Source organism: Leptopilina heterotoma, unplaced genomic scaffold, assembly GCF_015476425.1.
Source record: "Leptopilina heterotoma isolate Lh14 unplaced genomic scaffold, ASM1547642v1 Lhet_81, whole genome shotgun sequence".
Lineage (NCBI taxonomy): Eukaryota > Metazoa > Arthropoda > Insecta > Hymenoptera > Figitidae > Leptopilina > Leptopilina heterotoma.
In genome coordinates, this window is record NW_025111185.1 from 2,267,201 (window position 1) to 2,288,990 (window position 21,790).

Consider the following 21,790-nt stretch of genomic DNA (forward strand, 5'->3'; position numbering starts at 1 on the left):
AACAATTAAATTCAATTCCATTTTTTAAATTAAAATCAACAATTCAATCTAATTTTTCAATTCAACAATTAAATACAATTCTATTTTTCAAATTAACTATAATGTTCAATTGAATTGAATTCATTTTTACAAATTAAATTCAACAATTCAATTCATTTTTTGAACTAAATTTTACAATTCAATTTAATTTTTCAAATTCAATTTTATTTTTTATGTTAAATTTATAACAATTCAATTCAATTTTTCAAATTAAATACATTTAATAATTAAATTTAATTTTTCAAATTAAATTAAACAATTAAATTCCATTCCATTTTCAAATAAAAATCAACAATTCAATTCAAATTAATTTTTCAAATTAAATTTAACAATTAAATACAATTCCAGTTTTCAAATTCAATATTTCAATTCAATTTTTGAAATTGAATATAACAATTAAATTTAATTTTTCAATTAAAATATAATTGTAAATTATAACACATTCTCTGCTCGAGTAATATTTCAATAAATAAATAAAATTCAACAAAATTTTTATTTTTAATATTCTAACGTTACAGAAAAAGTTAATTAATTTCCTTAAATATAAAAATCATCTAATAAAAAAAATATTAGTTTAATTTGTAATAAAAATGTTAATCTATCTAAATATTCAAGATAAAGTGACTTATTATTAAAAAAATTCCACTATTGGATTTTTTTTATATTCAAAATTTTAAAAAATCCATAAATTAATTTATAAACATTAATTTTTGTAAAAAAAATTTTTGTTCAAAATTTTGCAAAATATAAATTAACAGAAAATAAAAAAAATCTAATGAAAGTGCTCAATTTATACAAACACGTAAATTTATTATAAATAAATTTTTTCATAAGCCCAAAAAATTTTTGTTAATTTAAAAAAATCATTTATTTTGACTTGTTTTTTTGATTAAAAATTAATTTCCCTTTGTTTAAAAGAAATTGTCCTTTTTGAATTGAAGAATAATTATTTCTTTGGCCCTATATCAATGAAAAAATTTCCTTTATTTAAAAGACAAATTTCTTGGATTCAAAAAATAAAATTTGTTTAAACCAAAGAAAATTTTCTTTGAATCAAAATGCCTCTGTTTGTTTGAAAGAAAAATTCATTTTGAATGAAACAAAAGGTCAGCCGAAACAAAACGAATCGAAAAATCTTATTTCTTTGAATGAACAAAATTTTTGTCGTGGTGTAAGACTTAATTATAAATAATAATTAATAATAATAATAATAGTAATTAATAAAAATTACCAAAAGCTTCAAATAAAAATAAAATTGCTAATTTCTAAAATATAGAAGAAATTTGATGATTTCTGATTTTTTTTCAAATGTAACTATTTATATAATGTAAAGAAAAATTTTTCTGATAATTTTGACTCGAAGGAAATAGAAAAAAACAGAAAAGATGTAAAATTTCCAAAAACGGGATTAGTGAAAGGAATTAAAAAATTACATGTTTTAAATTTAATGTACAAGATTTATTAATACTTTTTGCTCTACAAATGTAATAACACTAAAAAAAAATCGACGATTGTACTTATTACAAAAAAATCATACACACTTCAATCGTTATTTCGATGAATTAAATGTACCGAACTCTTAATTTTATAGATGAAATGAAAAATGACACAAATGGCACAATGTTTTTTTTTCCAAAATCCTAATAATATTGATGTCTTGGAAAATATCACAAAATGGAAGGTATTAATTACTCGCAGAGACCCTTTGCTTTTCCTGTGGCTCTTCTTTCTTTTCAATGGCAGGTTTTCCAGTGTTCTCAACTTTTATGGGAATTTCCTTCAAATCTTCAATTGCCTCCGCTTTTCTTGGAGTCGAAATTGTCAAAATACCATCGGAAGAAAGTAAACTTGTGGTTTTTTCCGCTTCACACTGCTCTGGTACGACGTATTTTCGAATAAAGTGTCGTGTAATGAAACCGTGATCGTCTCTTTTCTCTTCGTGTTTTCCTAAAAATTAAAATATTACAAAGTTAGCGAAAAATATGAATTAAATACAAAGACGAATATAATTTTAAAAAATAAAATAAAATTACGAACTTAATAAAAAATATGGATTAAATACAAAGATGAATATAATTTTAAAAAAAAATAAAATTACGAATTTAGTAAAAATATATATTAAACTGGATTAAACATAAAGACGAATATTGCATCATCTAATTTTTTTCCCACTTTTCTTTTGTTTTCAAAAGTCGAAACTTTACTGAAATTCTTTAAATATTAAAACTATTTTCAATCACTTGGCAATTTTTGAAAAAGAAAATTTTAATTATTTTATAAGTACCAAATTTTGAGGGAGAAAATTAAAATTATTTCAGAAACGTAACTATTACGTCATGCAATTTTAGACTAGGAAAGAAAATAAATAAATAGGAAAATAATCTTCAAAAGAAAGTAAATGATAAATACCTTCGACAACAATGCAATTATCCACAAGTTTCACGTTTATTTCTTCGGGTTTGAATTGCTGGACATCCAGGGCGACGTGAAATTTATCTTTATCCGCCTTGACAACTGAATATCCATGATCGTCATCTCTCCAGAAGTCGTCGTCGTGGAAAAATTCCTCCAATGGTCTCACATAGGATGCAGGAAGTCTTTTGTTAAAATTCGATCTCAAAAATTTTTCTGGATTCATAGTCAATCCAAAATGTTGATCCAGAAGACGATGTGGTCGCTCAAGTGTCTCCCACCATTGAGACATTAGTTTTGGAATAATTGTCACTCTCGATCTCATGATGACAAATAAAATTTCTCTTCTTTTTCACAAAAACCGTAAAAATGACACTAAGTTTCGAAATAGTTGACGAAACGTTACGCTTGCACTTTGGTTTGATAGTGAGGCTGCAACACGAGTCGCGCCAGCTTTTATAAGTCGATATAGCCGGCCGGCGAAATTTCTAGTGCATCTAGAAAGATCCACACGCGACTCTTCTTTGTTCTAGAAACTCCGAGAATATTCCAGAAAAATCTTAATCGAAATATTCTTTCAAAATAATTATTTCACGATCCAAAAAAGAGGAAAAAACAGAAATCATCAAAATTTGAATAATATATTTTTACCAAATTAATATTTATTTCTATTTTATTTCTGATTTTAATGAATCAATTCTTTTTGTTTCAGAAAAATTCAGAAAATTATATTTAAAAAAATTTATACTAAAATATTATTTATAAATTTATACCAAAAAGTTTATATATTTATTAATATTTAATTTCTTAAATATTAATAAATATTTTATTTCTTAAATAAATAAATAAATATTCTGGACTTTTTTGCGACATTTCTTATTCTGAATAAAATATTTGTGTGAGAAGCTCAAAGATACAAAATTTGCTTTTCAAAAAACTTTCATGAGCCGTTGCTCATGAAAGTTTTTTGAAAAGCAAAAGTTAAACGTCTTGAATGACACAAACAAGATAAACGATTTTAGATACAGTTCATCGGAATATTCTCGAAATCCTGTTTGTGGTTTTTTTTTTTTTTTTTTGACTGAATATAAATGTCAGAAAAAAATTGTAAAGTCTATTGATTAATTTACAATTAAAATCAACAATTCCAACAATAAAATAAAAAATTGACAAATTTATAAAAATTTTTAACTATACAAATTTTACTGAAAGAAATAATTCTTTTATGACGAAATCAATAATTGAAATTTCTATTTTCTCTGAATAGCACAGCAGATTTTCTCTGTATCAGCGAATCATCATTAGACTCGTCACTGTTTACCTAGGAATTTTCTCTCCATTTGAACACGTGGATTTTCGTGAACACTCCAGATCATTCATCCCCCCACTTTTTTTTAGAGGAGCGCAACATAAATAATCCGAGTTTTGCGATTGCATTCTCAGTTGAAAACTTCATCGTCAGTTATAAACAGAAATCAATTGTGTCGAATTCGTTTTTCTAAATGAAAAATAAATCAAAATAAATCAAAACGAATTGAAAATATTAAAAGTCAAATAAATATTCAAACTGTGAATTTTTTTTTCGATTTTAATTCCTTCAGTGAGTGATAGAAAATAAAATCGATTTTTGAAGATCGGACAAACTTGAGAAAAAAATTTTTTCCTTTTGCAAATAATTTGGAAAAATGAGAACTCTACTTCCTTTATTATTGTCAGCCTGGTGGGCCGATTTGGATCGACCTCATCTATTCCTGGACCACCAAGATATGGCACTAAATCGACGATTTGAAAATTTCATGTTTCCCGAATGGTCCAACAGATTTTATTTGCCCTCGATTTTGGATCGTCCAACATCTTTAGATATTTTCGATCGAAACTGGGCCGATATCTTAAGACCAAAAGATAGAGGTATGTAAAATCTGAATCTCTAATTTTAATATCAATCTCATTTAAATAGAACGTTTTGAAAAAATGAAAAAGAGGAAAAGTTTTGAAAAAAAATTAATAGTTTTGAAAAAAAAAGTTTTTAAAAAGAAAAAGATAAATAAAGTTTTGAAAAAGTAAAAGAGGAATAAAGTTTTGAAAAAGAAAAAAAAATGAATATAATATTGAAAAAAGAATGAATAAAATTCGATTAAAAAAATTCTATCTCCTAAAACTGTTTCAGGGTCAACAATAATAACGGCCGACAAGAATAATTTCCAATTGATTCTGGACGTTCAAAATTTCAAGCCAAATGAAATTAAAGTGAAGATGATCGACAGATTCGTGATTATTGAAGCCAAGCATGAGAAGAAGGAGGAGAATGATAAAAAATGCAATAATATGCATTTTATCAAAAAATACTTTGTACCAGAGCAAGTTGATATCGAACAAATTAAATCCACCCTATCAACTGATGGAATTCTGATGATTACAGCGCCCATTAAGAAGGTATCCGAAGAGGAAAAGAAAGAAACATTAATTCCCATAGAGGAGACCGGAAAACCTGCAATTTCAGAAAAAGTCAAACAACCAGAAGTGGAAAAAAATTCAGAAAGCAATTCAGAAAACAATTCAGAAAACAATTCAGCAAACAATTCAGAAAACAATTCAGAGAAAAAAGCAGAAGAGGAAGAAGTTACAGTGGAAACGGTCGATGAATCAATTTAATTCCAAAAGATATAATAATTTTTTAAACTATTGTAATTAATTGTGATATTTGCCATATTATTCTCGTCATTTTAATATTAAGGTCAATATGACAATATTTATAGTTAGAAATCATGACACAGTGGTTATAAACTTTTGTCTTAATAATTATACCAAATAATGACTTTACAGTAAATTGTATAAATTTTAATAGTCTAAATTAGTTAATTATTAATAGTTACAAATAGTAAATTAATAGATACTAATAGAAAATTAATAGCTATTAATAGTTATTAATAGCTGATTATTAATAATTTAATTAATTAGAATCTGAAATTTAAATTCAAATTTCAATACTCATGTTCAAAAAAATGTCCTTTATACTTTTATAAAAATAAAATAAAGTGAAATAAAATCTGTAAAAATAAATTGTCCTTTCTTCTTTCTATTATCAAAATTCTTGCAAATTAATCCGTCCTTTTAATTTTCAAAACAAAAATTGAATTATTAACGACTTTTAATTTTCTTTTTAAATACATTTATTTATTCGAAATATCTACTTTGAAATTTTGAATTTTAAATATAAATTTTGTTTCATGTAATTTAATTTTAATTCAATATTACTCTATATTTATTTTAACAAGTAGCAATTCTCCCAAAGCATTTTGAAATAAATTCCCCTAAGCATTTGCCTGTCACCACTACTACAAAAGCACACGACCTTTCGACAGTGTACAAAGTATAATTGAAGCTCCAAAAAGAAGCATCTGTAAAATTCTAGAACAGTTAAAAAAAAACTCTTTCAAAGAAACAAACTAGAAGTTTCTTATTATTTCTGGAAAATTCTATTTCTTAACGGGAACAATACAAAGAAATTAGTTTCTTTAAGTATTTAAAAATTTACTTTGAAGTATTTAAAAATTTACTTTAATTTTTATCAACAATTTCTAATTTATTTGATTTTTAATTAATTTACAAAATTTGAATTTACTTTTTAATATGATCAAAATATTTATAAGAAATATTCAAAATTTATTTGAGAAAATGCAAATTCTCTTTCTTTAAATTTAACAATAATTTCTAATTTACATGTTTTTTTTAATTAATTAATTAAATTAATTAAAATAAATGCAAAATTTGCATTTCTTTCTAAAAATATTTAAATATTTATGAAAATTCAAATTTTCTTTCTTGAAGTTTATCAACAATTTCTAATTTATTTGATTTTTAATTAATCTACAAAATTTGAATTTACTTATCAAAAAATTGCAAAAATTTAAATATATAAGTATCTAAGAACTATTCAAGAATATAAAAATAATCTTTCTTTAAATTTATCAATAATTTCCAATTTACTTCTTCTTTAAAATTAATTTGCATTTATTTTATCAAAATATTACAAATATTTAAAAATTATTTAATAAAAAAAATATTTAGGTACATATTTAAGAAAATACAAATTTTCTTTCTTTAAATTTATCAATGATGTTTAATTTACGTTTTCTTTAAAATTAATTTGCAAAATTTTCATTTATATCTAAAATATTTAAAAATTATTTAATAAAAAAATATTTTTAAGAAAATGCAAATTTCTTTTCTTTTAGTTTATCAATAATTTATAATTACATGTTTTTTAATTAATTTGCAAAATTTACATTTATTTTATAAAAAAATTTTAAATTATTTAAATATTTAAGTATTTTTTAAGAAATTACACCTCGATGAAGTTCGCAACGTTTATAATCAACGTTTTGAAAGAAAAAATATTTTTCTACTGCAATTTTTGTATCCGAAAACTTTTTGCAACAATATTTTTTTCAACAACAATTCAAAAAGTTGACTTGTTAACAAAAAAATGTAGTTTTCTGAAAAAAAAAATATTTTTTCCTTCAATTGTTGGTTTATAAACGTCGAAAACTTCACCCAAGTGAAAATACAAATTTCTTTTTTTTAAATTTATCGATAATTTCTAATTTATTGAGGTTTTTAATTAATTTTGCAAAATTCGCATTTATTTGTCTTAACTAAAAAAAATTTAAAGAGCAATATAAAATGAAAAAGCAGTATATAATTAAAAGCAGTAAATAATTAAAAAGCAGTATAGAAGCTAAAAAGTAGTAAATAGAAATAAAAATAGTGTGTAGAAATACGAGACTTGAACTCAAGAATAAATGCGATAGTTAAAGCAGACAGTTACCAGACACTATTTTACTGTAATCAAATTCTATTATAAAACAGCGAGAAATCTATTTTTAATTTTTAATGAATTCAACGCAGTTTGCAGTTTCATTCATCGCTAGACGATTCAAGGTCACGTCTCGTATTTTCCTCAGCAGAAAAGAGTTACGAAAACCGGTCAATATATCCCCCCACTGAGTTGCCTTAGTAACCGGCATTATATATAAAAAGGGAGCGTCACTCAGAAACAGCAGTTACTTCAAATCATAATAATACCACGTGCTATTATCATTATTACAAACGTTATTATCATTTTTTATCAACTTTTGCAAACAAAGTGACAGAAGATACGAATTTTATTTCTAAAATTGTGAAAACAGTTCGCTGAAGGCAGCAAAGTTCAAATATTCATCGCTCCAGGATTTTAAAAATATTTCACTTTCAAAAATACTCTTCTTCAAAAGGTCAGTGTTTAAAAAATTTGAAAATTAATATTTTCAGAATCAATCTTAAATCAAGAATGGAATTTTAAAATTAGAAATTATTTAATTTTAATTTCAGTTAGGACTTACTTGAGGGGGGAAAAATGTCCTTGGTGCCAATGATCTTCTCCGATTGGTGGGAGGACTTAGATCGTCCTCATCGTCTTTTTGATCAAAATTTTGGAATTGATTTAAATCTGGAAGATTTGTTGAACACGGTTCCAAGTTCCGATGAAATGGTCGTCTACAGACCTGGTAGACGTTCCTTCCGCAGACGATATCGTCCTTACTCCCGAAGGAGTCACGGCAATTCGATTGTCGATTCGGATAAGGATAAATTCAAAGTAACACTTGATGTCCAACAATTTCAGCCAAATGAAATAAGTGTCAAAGTGGTTGACAAAAATGTAATTGTTGAGGCCAAACACGAGGAGAAAGAGGATCAGCATGGTTGGATTTCTCGGCAATTCCTTCGTAAATACACAATTCCAAATCAGTGTGATGTCGATAAAGTGGAGACTTTTCTCTCATCCGATGGCGTCCTGTCAATCACGGCTCCCAGAAAACAGGATCAAATTGAGCCCAACGAGAGAAGAATCCAAATTCAATTCACTGGCCAACCTGCTGCAGTTCGGCAAACGCAGCAGTCGATTTCCAATGGATCTGCGGAAACAATAGATAATAAGGAACAGGATCAAAAAACTCCAACTACGCCCCAAAGGGGACGAAAAACAAATGCAAAATCTACTTAAATTTAAATAAATATTTTTGCTTTTATTTTTCCTTTAAAATTCGTATTTTTTCTTTCAAATCCGTATTTTTGGTATCAAACCAGAAAATTCGGAGACAAAAATATATTTCACTTTTGCGAGTTAAATACTTTCAACTAGTGCGTAAATAAACATCTTTTCAAAAGATCGTATTTTTTAATTAATTATTATAAATATTTGTAAACAAGTAGAAAACATATAAATAAATATTCAGTATTTTAAATCTAATTGAATTACTTTTTTTCAAAATCATCCTACAAATTATCAATTCAATTATTAATTTTACGAATTTTTAACTAAAATTCTTTTTTAAATCGATTATTTTTAATAATTTTCGAAAAATTTCTTTAAAAATTTTCAAATTTTACAAACAATTATTGTAAACAAATGTTTACAATATTCAATTTTATGAAATTTCAATTATTCGTAAATTCTTCAATTAAATATATATTAGAAAATAAAAACTTAAGAAAATAATAAAAAAAAATTCAATTAAACTTTTTCAAAAAAAATTAATTTCAAAATTCAATTATTTCTAAAAATCCACGTTTTTAATATTCAATTATTATCTAAAATTTAAACTAAAATTCATTTTTATGAAATGGAAATCAATTTTTATTAGAAAATTCTACTAGAATTCAATTATTTAAATACAAAAATAATTAATTTATTGAATAATTGAATGTTTCTTACTTAAAATTCAATTCCCATAATGAATTTTATCACCAAATTTAAAAAAAAATTGAATTCTTTTGAAGAATTTTAATAAAATTTTTAAGAATAATTACATTTTTCGAGAAATTCGATTAAAATTTTATTAAAAATAATTGAAATTCTACGATGAGTAAATAAGTAAATAATTGAATCCCTAAGAAGAATTCTATTATTTTTGAGCAACATTTAATTTTTGCGAAGAATATTATTACGCTTGAAAATAATTGAATATTTGCAATAATTTGTAATTTTTCCAAAATTAAATTTTTTTTCGTGCTCTTAACTAAAATTCTTTTATAAATCCATTAGGATTTTTAATAATTTTTGAAAAAGTTCTTTGAGAATTTTCACATTTATTTGTTTACAATTCATTTTACAAAATTTCAATTATTCGTAAATTCTTCAATTAAATATATAGGTATAAGAAAATAAAAACTTCAAATAATTTTAAAAAAAAATCCGTAATTAAACTTTCTCAAAAAAAATTAATTCAACAGAATTGTTAGTTAAAAATATGGAAAATTCAGATTTTCACAGATTTTAATTTAAAAACATTTCAAAATTCAATTATTACTAAAAATTCACGCTATTATGCTTTTAATATTCAATTTTTATCTAAAATCTTAATTGAAATTCACTTTGAAATCAATTTTTCTTAGAAAATTCTACTAGAATTCAATTATTTAAATACACAAAAAACAATTTATCGAATAATTGCATTTTCATAAAATTGAATTCTTTTGACAAATTTTAATCAAATTTTTAAGAATAATTACATTTTTTCGAGGAATTCGATTAAAATTCTATTAAAAATAATTGAAATTCTGCAATGAGTTTTATTATTTATGAAAATAATTGAATTCCTAAAAAGAATTTTATTATTTTCGAAAATAATTGAATCCATGTAAAAATTTTATTATTTATAATAATAATAATAATAATAATTGAATGATTGCTAAGAAATTTATAAAAAAAATTTGTTAATAATTGAATTCCTGTAAAATTTTTATTATTTTATGAAAATTTTTTTAAATAATTGAATTCTTTTGGAAAATTTTATTAAAATAGTAGATATTAAAAATCATTGAATTGAGGAAAATTTTTGAAAATAATTGAAATTTTACTAAGAATTTTATTAAAATTTATGAAAATAATTGAATTTTGGATTATTTCAATTATTTCTAAAAATAATTGAAATTTTGACGAGAAATTAAAAAAATTTTTGAACATAAATTGAATTTGAGCGAAGAATTTTATTACTTTTGAAAATAATTGAATTTCTGCAATCATTTGTAATTTCTCTAAAATTCTCCAAATTATATCGTACAATTTACGAACTTTTCGTTTTTTCTCAATCAAATTACGGACTTTGCGGATATTTTTTTTTTAAAAAACTGACATTTAAGGACATAATTTTATTTGTAAAGATGATTTAAGCATTATTTATCACCTCTATTTGCTGCAAAATGAAAGCAGATTACTTTTCAAAACGAATTAAAAATAGAATTCCACATTTGACAACTCTCGATAAGTACACAGTTTACTTATCTAATTTGCAAAGTAATTATCTTTTTTGAAATATACGATTAAAATAAATATAAAAAAGCTACTTAGTTCAAAATAAAATAAAACTCACCGAAAAAGATGGAAATTATAATACAAAGTATGAAAAAAACTTTTAAAACATGAAAAAAAACAAAAAAAAACTGAAACATAACCTTACTTTTCTTCAATAATTAAAATTTGAAATTTACGTTATCTGTTGATGGAAGATAACAATTCTATATTAATACTGTACTCTGTACTTTGTTAAAATAACCATTTTTTCGAAAATGTGAGTAAGTGACAAGAAACAGACAGAAATTTCTGGAAAATTCGACAATATTCTAAAAGTTCTAGAAGGTGCTATTGTTTGCCAGAATATGCCGGCCGGTGCGCTGGGTGTATAAATACAGTTTCGAAACGCCGGTTTCCATCATTCGAATACAAGACGTCGAAAGTGAAACTTCGTGTTCATCATAATCTAAAGTTCATAGTTCGTGTATTATACGAAATCAAGTGTTTTTAAGTGTTTTACTGCGGTGAAAAGTAAAAAGTTTAAAATGTCGATTGCACCATTAGTATTTTCCGACTGGTGGGACCATCTTGAGCGTCCTCACTCTCTCTTGGATCAGGATTTCGGACTTGGATTCAATCCCCAGGAGTTAATGGTTCCGGCTTTGTATGGTAATCGTTGGGGATATGATAGACGACCAATGGTGAATTATCATCAACGACCATGGGCACGCAATCAAGGAACTTCTGTCGTCAAAGCTGACAAGGACCAGTTCCATGTAAGTTGGGTTTTTTTACACAATTACTTTTTAAATTTGAAACTATAAATTAAAATTAAAAAAAAAACTTAAAATTAAATTTTAAAAAGTAATTTTTTTTTGTTTTTAACTGAATTTTATGATTTTCACCTACAAAATTAATCAATTGCACTCTTTTCGAGTTGAAAAAGAATTAAATGAAAATTGATAAAAATTTCTTTCGATTAAAATAGTGAAAAATATTTGAAGCAATATTAACTGAAAAATATTGGAAATTTCTTTCGAATAAAATATCTAGTGAAAAATTTTCGTAGAAATTAACTAAAAAATATTGAAAAATTAAATGAAAATTAACGAAAATTTCTTTCGAATAAAATATTGAACATTTTTTGAAGAAATTAACTGAAAAATATTGAAAAAGAATTAAATGTAATTTGATAAAAATTTCTTTCGATAAGAAAGGGGAAAAATTTTAATTATAACTAAAAAATATTCTTTTTTCGCAGGTCAACCTGGACGTTCAACAGTTCAAACCCGAAGAGATTTCTGTCAAGGTCGTGGATAAATTCGTAGTCGTCCAGGGAAAACATGAAGAAAAACAGGACGAACATGGTTTTATATCACGACATTTTACACGAAAATATCTCATCCCAGAGCAATGTAACATTGATCAAGTGAAATCCTGTCTCTCTTCGGATGGAGTTCTTTCGGTTACAGTGCCCAGGAAGAATACTGAGACTGATTCAAACGAAAAAGTCATCCAAATTGAGCATACAGGAAAACCTGCAATTGCTTCCAAAGAACATGTAAAACCAAAGGAAGCCGAGGCGATGAAGACTGAGAAGAAAGTGTCTAAATAAGTTTTTTTCAGTTCACTTTTCAAAAAGTTCCTTTTTTCTTTGTTTCTAAAATTTATTTTTTATAACTAAGACATTTTTTCTACCTCTACGATATTTTCATTCTTCATAAGTGTCATTTGTTTCTTCCATAATTGACATTCCTAAGATTAATGACGATTATAATAAGTGAGTTAATTATAGATATCTTAAAGATTAGGTTTAAGATCAAGTTGATTATAAATATCTCAAAGATAATTAAATAAACTTGAATTATTTATAAACAGAAATATTTTTGTCTTTTCATTCAATACCCAGTTTTAAAGTTTAAAATTATAACTTTACCTATAAAATCAAATTTAAAAATTATTGAAAATTAAATTAAATAAAAATTATTATTATTATAGTTTTTTCTTAAGTTATTAAGGTATAATATTTTCAAAAAATTATATTAAAGAAATTCTTACGATTAATTTTTTAAAAATATTTTAAAATAATTTTTGAACGATAATAGTTTTTCAATTTTGAAAAATTTCTAAACAATTAAAATTTGGTAAAATCTTTTGAATTTTTGAAAAGTATAAATAAAAATAATCAAATTTTTGAAGAATTTTAATTATAAACAAGACCATGATTTCTCAAAAATTTTAATAAATCCAAAAAGTAAATTTTGAATCTTAAAAAATTATTACAAAACAATTCTAATAATTATAGTTTTTAAAAATATTTTATTAATGTAATTTTTTGAAAATAATTGTATTTCTTAAAAGAATTTTTGTATAATTTAAAAAAACTAATGAATTTTTTGATGAATTTTAATTAAAAATTTTGAACATTATTGTTTTCACCAAAATGTTAAAAATAATTCTAAAATGTTATTATTTTTGGAAACATGTAATTAAAAATATTAAAAATATTGAATTTTAAAAAATAAGAAGCTTATTTTCATTTTTAAATTTACCTTTAAATATTTTCCATTAAAAGTTTTGATAACTCAATTATTTTCAAAATTTGCAATTAAAATTCTTCAAAAATTGTAACAAAATACTTGAAATAAATTAATTATTTTCAATTAAATTTTACAAAATTTTAACTATTTAAAAACAATTTTTGAAAGATTTGTAATTATAGTTATTTTTCGCATTATAAAAATCAAAATAAGTTGCACTTTTTTTTACTAAAAATTGTGGTAATTTGTTGCAATGTTTGGAAGGAAAGTCGAAAAAGTCTCAATTTGCTTAATTTCCCTGACAACAAATTTTTTTCATGTACCTGACTTAATTTAAAATAAAATAACTTTCCTAACAAAACGTTAAGGTAAAAATATAAAAAATTTAAATGAAGTAGATTTTTTCACAGTTTTAATTTTCAATAAAGAATTTAAATAAAATTAAAACAAGATTTTTTAGTACAATTTAAATATTACTTTCATGAACTTCTACATGGGGGCGCAAAACTATTTATGGCGGTAAAATTTCAAAAGACAAGAATATAATTTACGTTTTTCTAAAAATAAGCTTAAAAAATATCATTTAACTATCTAAATAAATCAACCAATAACAAATTAAAATTACAATAATCACCACAATGGGTGAAAATGCAAAATAAATGTAGTTATTTGTTAAATAAATGAACTATCAATTCTCATTGGGTAGCAGACTATTATGCGTCACAATCATCCGCCATATTTTTTTGCTCTCTTGTTGGAAAGAAAACAAAAAACTGACGTGAAGGTTAATTGTCACAAGTTTTTTAAATGTAAAAAAACAATTGTGAATTATTTAAATAATTTTCTTTTATGTTCGGTATGAACGTCGTTAGAATAAATTCAAAAAATGTAATCTTTCTAATTCTGGGAATATTGTCAACGACAATCAAACAAGCACACATGGGCTATGGTGACTATTCAAATTATTGTTTACATCATTTAATTAATAAAAACAATACTTAATTGACGATCTTAATTTTTCTATTGTTTTAGAAAGTATAGCGAGTTATGCTCTAAAAGATGCGAATACAAATTCGACTCCTGCATTTTCCAATCGAAAGGTTAGAATTTTTGAAAAAAATCTATTTAATAATTTCTACTTTGCAAAAATTTTATTTGTCTTTTTCACTGTTTACTCGTGTTTTTTAAAAATAAGTGATATTCTTAATTATTTTTTCAGGAGGAATCAATTAATTTATGTCCCACTGGAGGACAATGTTCAGAATTAGGTGGAGAATGTTTAAAATGTAATTTTAATGCAAATTGTGTTTATGGTGACATTTACAAAGTCAACTGTACTGTCTTGGACCAGGTTGATTGTATTGTACGTAAATAATTGATTTTGTTCGTCTTTTTTGATTTTTCGTTTTTTTTTGTTCTTTTTTTTATTGTTTGTTTTTCTTTTGTTCTTTTTTTGATTTGTCTAAAACAATTGATTTCTATTTCGTTAAACAATTATCTTTGGGTATTAAAATAATTATTTTATTAAAGGGAGAGACGACCATCGAGAAAACATTTATGTGTCGATATTGTTATCAAACTGAACACTGGGAACATAAATGTCAACAGAAAAATTCATGCAGTTCAATTGCATCACCACAACAATATTATCGGTGAATATATTTATTTATACATTCAAAAAATTGTCAAGATTAAAAAGAAAATGTAATAATAATAATATATTTTTAAACATTCCAGAACGAATTGTACAGTTAATAGTGATGTGATTTGTTTGGGTAGAAGAACTTTTTTGAAAAATTTACCGTGCAATTGGACGGGAGGTTATCGTTGGTCTACTGCTTTTATATTGAGTATAACTCTTGGAGGATTTGGAGCTGACAGGTGAAATAGTTCTTTACATTAGTAATTAATTATTGCTAATTAAAGTAGTAATTTTGTTCAACTTTTCTAATTCCTCCTCTTTTATTAAAAACAGGTTCTACTTAGGTCATTGGCAAGAAGGTATCGGAAAATTATTCAGTTTCGGAGGATTGGGAGTGTGGACTTTAATTGACGTGATGTTAATTTCCATGAGATATTTAGGACCAGCAGATGGTTCTTTATATATTTAGAAAAATCAATATGCTTTCATCAGGAAGCAAAAAAAGACTTTAATATTATTAAAACTACTGTTGTTTTACTTTTAATTGTAAATCTAATTTTGTTATTTTTATATAAACTCGGCATTATAGTTTAGAAAATAATGAAAACTTATTTTTATTAATTATCACAATTCTAGAGTCATTAAAGTGTATATCATAATATATATTATTACATTTTAGCAATTTTTAATCTTGTTACCATCTTTAATTTGCAATTAGAAAAATTAATCATCCATCCAGGCCTCGGATATTATGATTTTTTCGACTATTTTCAAATAATGCGACTTTTATCGACTTATATTAAAAAATTGCGACTTTTTCGACTTTTCTTCCAAATTTTGCGACAAAATACCATATTTTTAGTATAATATGCTGCAACTTTTTTCGATTTTTATGCGCAGTATAAAAAATAGCTGTAGATAAATCTTTCAAAAATTATTTTTAAAAATTTTTTCTAATTAAATTTTTGAAATATATAATTAAAAAGATTTTAAATAATTGAAATTTAGTCAAATTAATTGAAAATAAATCCTTTTTTCAAGTATTTTATTATAATTTTTGAAAATTAACTATTATATAGAATTTTTATTGAAAATTTTGGAAATAATTGAATTTTTAAAAATTTTAATGAATAATCTTCAAGTGTAAATTCGATAAAAAAAAATGAAAATATTAAAATAGTTTTGAAAAAAGTAATTCTCTGACAAAGTAATTTAAAATTTTTTTAAATTTACTATTTTAGAATTTTTGAGAAATTATTTATAATTAAAATTTATCAAAAATTTGATTATTTTTTAAATATTTTTTAAAAACTCAATTATTTATTTGTTTAATAAATTTTTTTGCAAAATTTAACTATTTTAGGGAATTTTATTAAAATTCGTTGCAAAATTCAATTATTTTCAGAAATTTTAATAAAATTTTTGTCTAAATTCAATTTTCAGGATTTTTTTTTTAAATTTATTGAAAAATCAATTATTTTCATAAATTTTAATAATACTCTTTGCAAAATTCAATTTTTTCTGGAATTTTACTAAAATTCTAATTCATCTATAATTTTAATAAAACTCTTTGCAAAATTCAATTATTGCGTCTTTCAAAAATTATTTAGAAATATTTCTAAAAAGTTAATTTTACGAATTTATTTATTAAAATTTTTTTAATTTATTCTACCTTAATATCTTTAAAAAGAAAATATTGACGGTTTCGATTATTATATAAAATGGAATTTTTGTATTTGGATAATTGAATTCTTGGTGAACTTTCGGAAAAATATCAAAAAGTAATATAGATAATTGATTTAAAAATGAATTTTAGTTAAAAATTGTCGAAAATAATTGAATTTTTGTAAGGGTTATAGTTTTAATTTTAGAAATTATTAAATTTCAGAATTTGAAATTTTTTAAATTTTATTTCCCGGTGAAAAAAGAAATAAGAAGTATTTAAATATTTTATTTAGCAAAATTATAGAAGTTTTGATTAATTGAATTTAGAAATCAGGGAAATAGAAAATAAAATATTTGTGACAACACTAAATGAAATAATCGACTTTTTCTCTATTTTTAATCGACTAAAGCGACTTTTTTTGTTCGTTAAAGTCGATCCGAGGCCTGTCTATCAGAAATTGTTAATAAAAAAAGTAAAAATGAAAAAATGTAACTAGTAGATTTTATAAATCTAGAAACAATATATAATTTTAAGAAAAATTTGTTTTCAATTATTGTAATTTGGAATCAAATGAAAAGTTTTGGAAAAAAATTTCATATTTCCTAATTTGGTCAAATTTATGTCATTTAGAAAGGTTTGACAGGAAAATTAGCAAAAGGAAATTTTTCCCACAACTTGAATATTCTGTTGACATTTTTAGATCACTTTTTTTAGTATTGTAAGAAAAATTTTGAAATAATTTACCTGAGCTGAATTGGGAATACGATATACCTCTTCGAAAGCTTTTCCATTTAAAATTGTGATTCAAATTTTATACAAATGTTTACAAATCTTCTCTGTGCGGCTTTTTCATTATTGTTCCTTTCTCCTTCCATAACCTGTAAAATACAAAACAATTATTTTTGTCTTCCATTTTAATTCATAGTTGCAAATAATAGACGTAAACGAACATAATGTTAACAAAATCTTATGCTAACGTTTTGTTTGCACACAGTAACAATAGTTTTTGTTTGATTTTGGACTCTTCGTTGCAAATGTGCAATCTTAACCGACTTTGTCATTTTTGTTTAGAAATTTCTTTTCTCTATTTTTTCGAATGTCACAAAATACGACGCCATGGTCAATTAATGCGCAAGTACGAAAATTATTTTAAAAAAAGATAAACTTACACTTTTTTCAATCAAAAAGTTGAGTTAATAACAAACAAATCCTCACAGGAAACTTTTACAATAATGAAAAATTTTAAACAGTCTAACGACAATAAGTGATACACATAAGTAAACGCGTTTTGATAAGTTAACAAAATTGTCCTGGACTGTTAACCACCAATTGCAGTACTTTCCTTTCCTTTGTAATTAACAATTTTTATTCTTTAATTAAAATGAGTTAAAATAAGTAAAAAAAAAAGCATTATAATTAAAGAACATTTTTTATATTTCTTACTGAAAATTTTTTTACTTATTATAAGAATGAAGAATATTCTCAATTTTTGAACAAAATTTCAAAAAAAAACTTTCGATACACGCGTCGATTTATCGAATCGAATAGACGCCAAGTTGCCAAGAATAACCTCAAAAGTAAGAATATGTGAGTGAAAAGAATAAATTAATTTCTTTATTTTGTTTAAAACGTTAAAAAAAAGTAAAAATATCAAAAACTAGTAAGAAAAATACGTATTTTAATGTATCAGCCGGAAAGTGAGCTTAATAAAAATAAACTCGATATCTGAAGACCAATCACTATGAGTAGTTTTAATAAAACAGTTTCTTATTTTTATAATCCCGATGTGGGAAATTTTCATTATGGACCGGGTCATCCTATGAAACCCCATAGACTCTCTGTTATTCACAGTTTAGTGATAAATTATGGATTACACAGAAAAATGCAAACCTACAGACCCTATCGGGCAAATAGACACGACATGTGTCGTTTTCATTCCGAGGAATATGTGGACTTCCTCCAAAGGGTGACACCGCAAAATATCCAAGGTTACACGAAATATCTGAGTCAATTTAACGTTGGTGATGATTGCCCCGTTTTCGATGGTCTTTTTGATTTTTGTTCAATGTACACGGGAGCGTCACTCGACGGGGCAATGAAATTGAATAATAATGTCTGTGATATTGCAATTAATTGGAGTGGTGGTCTACATCATGCGAAGAAATTCGAAGCTTCTGGATTCTGTTATATTAACGATATTGTAATTGGTATTTTGGAATTACTCAAATATCATGCTCGTGTTTTGTATATTGACATTGATGTTCATCATGGAGATGGTGTTCAGGAGGCTTTCTACATGACAGATCGTGTTATGACAGTTTCGTTTCATAAATACGGAAACTATTTCTTTCCCGGAACGGGAGACATGTACGAAATTGGTTCTGAGAGTGGAAAATATTATTCGGTTAATGTTCCTTTGAGAGAGGGGATTGATGATGTTTCTTATGTCCAGGTAAATAAATACTCTAAATTAAATAAATTCTATAAATTCTTAATTCTCTAAATTAAATAAATAATCAATTATTAAATACTAGCAAAATTAGAAAATTTTTTATTTTCAAATACTTATGAATTTTTTAATAATTTCAGATTCAAACTTTAAAAAAATCCTATTATTAACTAAATTACTAATTGATTATTCTTGTTTATTAATTTCAAAAATTCTAACAAAATTCTTCTCAATAATTCAATTATTTTCATATAAATAATAACATTCATCGTAAGAATTCAATTATTTTTACAAATACATGGTAAAATTGTTTGCAAAAATACAATTATTTTTAAACAAAATTTTAAAAAAATTTCACCAAAATCTTTGCAAAATTTTAATTATTTTCAAAAAAAAAAATTTCAGGAAAGAATTTAATTCGTTATACTTAAAAACTTTGCAAAAATTCAATTATTTTCAAAAAAAAAATGTCACCAACGAATTCAATGTTTTCTTAATTCGTTATAAAATATTCCGAAAAAATTCAATTATATTAAAATAAATAATAAAATTCTTTGCGAAAATTAATTATTTTCTAAAATTTGAATAAATTCTTGGAAGCAATTTAATTATATTTATAAATAGTAAAATTATTTGCAAATTAACCTATTATATTCAAAACAATTTCACGAAAGACTTCAATAATGAATTTCTTAATTCGGTTTAAAATGTTTTAAATAATTCAATTATTTTCTAAAATTTAAATTATTGTTTGTTTTAAAAACTTGAAACAAATTGTCCATAAAATTCAATTATTTTAAAAATTTTTAATTAAAATTATTAAAGAAACTTTATTAAAAAAAAAAATTCAAAGAAATTCTTCAAAAAGAATTTAATTAAGATTTTTAAAAATTTTAATAAAATTCTTCGCTAGAATTCAATTATTTTCATAAAGAATAAAATTCTGCGAAGAAATTCAATTATTCTCAAATTTTTTGACAAAATTCTTTGCAAGAATTCAATTATTTTCATAAATAATAAAATTCTGCTAAGGAATTCAAATATTCTCAGATTCTTTGCAAGAATTCAATGTTTTGTAATATATTAATTTTAAAATTGAAAATATTTGAAAAGAAAAATTATTAAAAAAAGTTAGGAAAGAAAAAAGCAAACAACAACTAACTTCAAACTGCGAACTGATTACTGAAATACAACAACGGTTATTAATATATATTTTCTTTGTTTTAGGTTTTTAAACCGTGTATATCGCATGTGATGGAATATTTCCGACCATCGGCGATTGTTTTGCAATGCGGAGCGGATTCATTGGCAAATGATAGACTGGGATGTTTCAGTTTAAGTACACGAGGTCATGGGGAGTGTGTGAAATTTGTGAGGGATTTGAATGTGCCTCTTCTTGCTGTTGGTGGTGGAGGTTACACTTTGCGCAATGTTGCGCGATGCTGGACCTATGAGACTTCGCTCCTCGTCGATGAGCAAATAAGTAATGAGCTTCCTTACACAGAGTACTTGGAGTATTTCGCACCAGACTTCACTTTGCATCCAGAAGTGGTGACACGACAGGAGAATGCCAACAGTAAACAATATTTGGATTTGATCGTGAAGCACACTTATGACAATTTGAAGATGGTGCAGCATAGTCCGAGTGTTCAAATGCAAGATGTTCCTTGCGATGCACTGCCGCCAGATGAAGATCGACATCCCGAACCAGATCCCGATAGTCGACAAAATCCTCAAGATCTCGACAAAATTGTCGAGCCTGCCAATGAATACTATTCCGGTGATAGAGATCAAGACAAAATGGATGTTGGTGATTCGTAGTTGGAAATTCTTCTTTTATTTTACGACAAAACTCAAAATTTTTTTTCTATTTTGAGTAGAAACTTTGATGTTTAATTTCAATCATTTGCTCGTCAATTTAGTCTTCCGACATGAGAAAATCAAGTTTCAATTTTCTATTTTTTTAAAAATCAGTATCTGACAAATTTTTAGTAATTATTGTACTATACTAATTAGACGATAATCGTATATGATGAATTGAATATAATTAAATTTTTAATCACTCAGGTAATTAAAAAGGTTTATGCAACGAAATATTTTTGTACAAAGCCAAATGACTTAAAATATGAATGTGCAATTTTGTGAATTTTCCCGCGGTTATGAATTTTTATCGAGTGTGTGGATTTTTTTTTTAAATGCCTACGATTACATAATTATGACACATTTTTAGATTTTAATTTTTAGTACATAATTTACAACTAAACTAAACTTCATTTTATAATATTTATTTTTTGATCTCTATACCTAAAATATATTCTGTATCTAAATATACGGAATGATCATTATGTTCAGAAAATGAGGAATAGAGCAAAATAATCACACTGTATATTTAACATTTTTTGTGTATAATAAAAAATTAAGTGATTTTTGTTTTTGATAAACGTATTTGATATTTTTTTCAAAAACCCTGGTTCGCCCATTAGTTGTTCAGGGTGTCCACAGGGAAAGTCAGAGAAATGCCAGGAAAAAATTTTTATGTCAGGGAAATTAAGAAAATTAGGACTTTTTTCGACTTATTTTCAAAAATTGCGAACTTTTCGACTTTCCTTCCAAACATTGCAACTATATTTTTGAATCTTTTTCTAACATAATTAAATTTTTTAAATATCAAATAAAAATCTTTTTGAATAGTTGAAATTTTGTAAAATTT

At 24.3% G+C, this 21,790-nt stretch overlaps 6 protein-coding genes across 6 annotated transcripts; 5 read left to right on the top strand and 1 right to left on the bottom strand.

Annotated features, from left to right (window-relative positions):
- Window positions 1-1,475: 1,475 nt before the first annotated feature.
- LOC122511241 (protein lethal(2)essential for life-like) lies at window positions 1,476-2,914 on the bottom strand. Its single transcript, XM_043626375.1, has 2 exons — window positions 2,449-2,914; window positions 1,476-1,986 (listed from the first exon to the last, which is right to left on the bottom strand). Exons 1-2 carry the CDS (start codon window positions 2,774-2,776, stop codon window positions 1,724-1,726), a joined length of 591 nt encoding a protein of 196 aa, XP_043482310.1. The 5' UTR covers window positions 2,777-2,914; the 3' UTR covers window positions 1,476-1,723.
- Window positions 2,915-3,739: 825 nt separating this feature from the next.
- Window positions 3,740-5,337, top strand: LOC122511238 (protein lethal(2)essential for life-like). Its single transcript, XM_043626372.1, has 2 exons — window positions 3,740-4,359; window positions 4,619-5,337. Exons 1-2 carry the CDS (start codon window positions 4,137-4,139, stop codon window positions 5,101-5,103), a joined length of 708 nt encoding a protein of 235 aa, XP_043482307.1. The 5' UTR covers window positions 3,740-4,136; the 3' UTR covers window positions 5,104-5,337.
- A 2,017-nt stretch (window positions 5,338-7,354) lies between these two features.
- On the top strand, window positions 7,355-8,740 carry LOC122511240 (protein lethal(2)essential for life-like). Its single transcript, XM_043626374.1, has 2 exons — window positions 7,355-7,724; window positions 7,822-8,740. Exon 2 carries the CDS (start codon window positions 7,847-7,849, stop codon window positions 8,492-8,494), a length of 648 nt encoding a protein of 215 aa, XP_043482309.1. The 5' UTR covers window positions 7,355-7,724; window positions 7,822-7,846; the 3' UTR covers window positions 8,495-8,740.
- Window positions 8,741-11,166: 2,426 nt separating this feature from the next.
- Window positions 11,167-12,664, top strand: LOC122511245 (protein lethal(2)essential for life-like). Its single transcript, XM_043626377.1, has 2 exons — window positions 11,167-11,559; window positions 12,045-12,664. The coding sequence occupies exons 1-2, from the start codon at window positions 11,329-11,331 to the stop codon at window positions 12,396-12,398; spliced, it is 585 nt and encodes a 194-aa protein (XP_043482312.1). The 5' UTR covers window positions 11,167-11,328; the 3' UTR covers window positions 12,399-12,664.
- A 1,396-nt stretch (window positions 12,665-14,060) lies between these two features.
- On the top strand, window positions 14,061-15,654 carry LOC122511246 (TM2 domain-containing protein almondex). Its single transcript, XM_043626378.1, has 6 exons — window positions 14,061-14,272; window positions 14,356-14,423; window positions 14,543-14,686; window positions 14,854-14,975; window positions 15,061-15,204; window positions 15,299-15,654. Exons 1-6 carry the CDS (start codon window positions 14,173-14,175, stop codon window positions 15,432-15,434), a joined length of 714 nt encoding a protein of 237 aa, XP_043482313.1. The 5' UTR covers window positions 14,061-14,172; the 3' UTR covers window positions 15,435-15,654.
- Window positions 15,655-18,165: 2,511 nt separating this feature from the next.
- LOC122511248 (histone deacetylase 3) lies at window positions 18,166-21,521 on the top strand. Its single transcript, XM_043626382.1, has 2 exons — window positions 18,166-19,083; window positions 20,308-21,521. The coding sequence occupies exons 1-2, from the start codon at window positions 18,373-18,375 to the stop codon at window positions 20,899-20,901; spliced, it is 1,305 nt and encodes a 434-aa protein (XP_043482317.1). The 5' UTR covers window positions 18,166-18,372; the 3' UTR covers window positions 20,902-21,521.
- Window positions 21,522-21,790: the final 269 nt, after the last annotated feature.

Coding starts and splice junctions, on each gene's coding strand:
- LOC122511240 (XM_043626374.1), top strand. CDS start 7,847: ATGTCCTTGGTGCCAATGATCTTCTCCGATTGGTGGGAGGACTTAGAT.
- LOC122511248 (XM_043626382.1), top strand. CDS start 18,373: ATGAGTAGTTTTAATAAAACAGTTTCTTATTTTTATAATCCCGATGTG. Junction 19,084..20,307: donor ATGATGTTTCTTATGTCCAG/GTAAATAAATAC, acceptor TCTTTGTTTTAG/GTTTTTAAACCGTGTATATC.
- LOC122511238 (XM_043626372.1), top strand. CDS start 4,137: ATGAGAACTCTACTTCCTTTATTATTGTCAGCCTGGTGGGCCGATTTG. Junction 4,360..4,618: donor CTTAAGACCAAAAGATAGAG/GTATGTAAAATC, acceptor AAACTGTTTCAG/GGTCAACAATAATAACGGCC.
- LOC122511241 (XM_043626375.1), bottom strand. CDS start 2,776: ATGAGATCGAGAGTGACAATTATTCCAAAACTAATGTCTCAATGGTGG. Junction 1,987..2,448: donor TAATTGCATTGTTGTCGAAG/GTATTTATCATT, acceptor TTTAATTTTTAG/GAAAACACGAAGAGAAAAGA.
- LOC122511246 (XM_043626378.1), top strand. CDS start 14,173: ATGTTCGGTATGAACGTCGTTAGAATAAATTCAAAAAATGTAATCTTT. Junction 14,687..14,853: donor TGGACCAGGTTGATTGTATT/GTACGTAAATAA, acceptor ATTTTATTAAAG/GGAGAGACGACCATCGAGAA. Junction 14,976..15,060: donor TCACCACAACAATATTATCG/GTGAATATATTT, acceptor TAAACATTCCAG/AACGAATTGTACAGTTAATA.
- LOC122511245 (XM_043626377.1), top strand. CDS start 11,329: ATGTCGATTGCACCATTAGTATTTTCCGACTGGTGGGACCATCTTGAG. Junction 11,560..12,044: donor CTGACAAGGACCAGTTCCAT/GTAAGTTGGGTT, acceptor CTTTTTTCGCAG/GTCAACCTGGACGTTCAACA.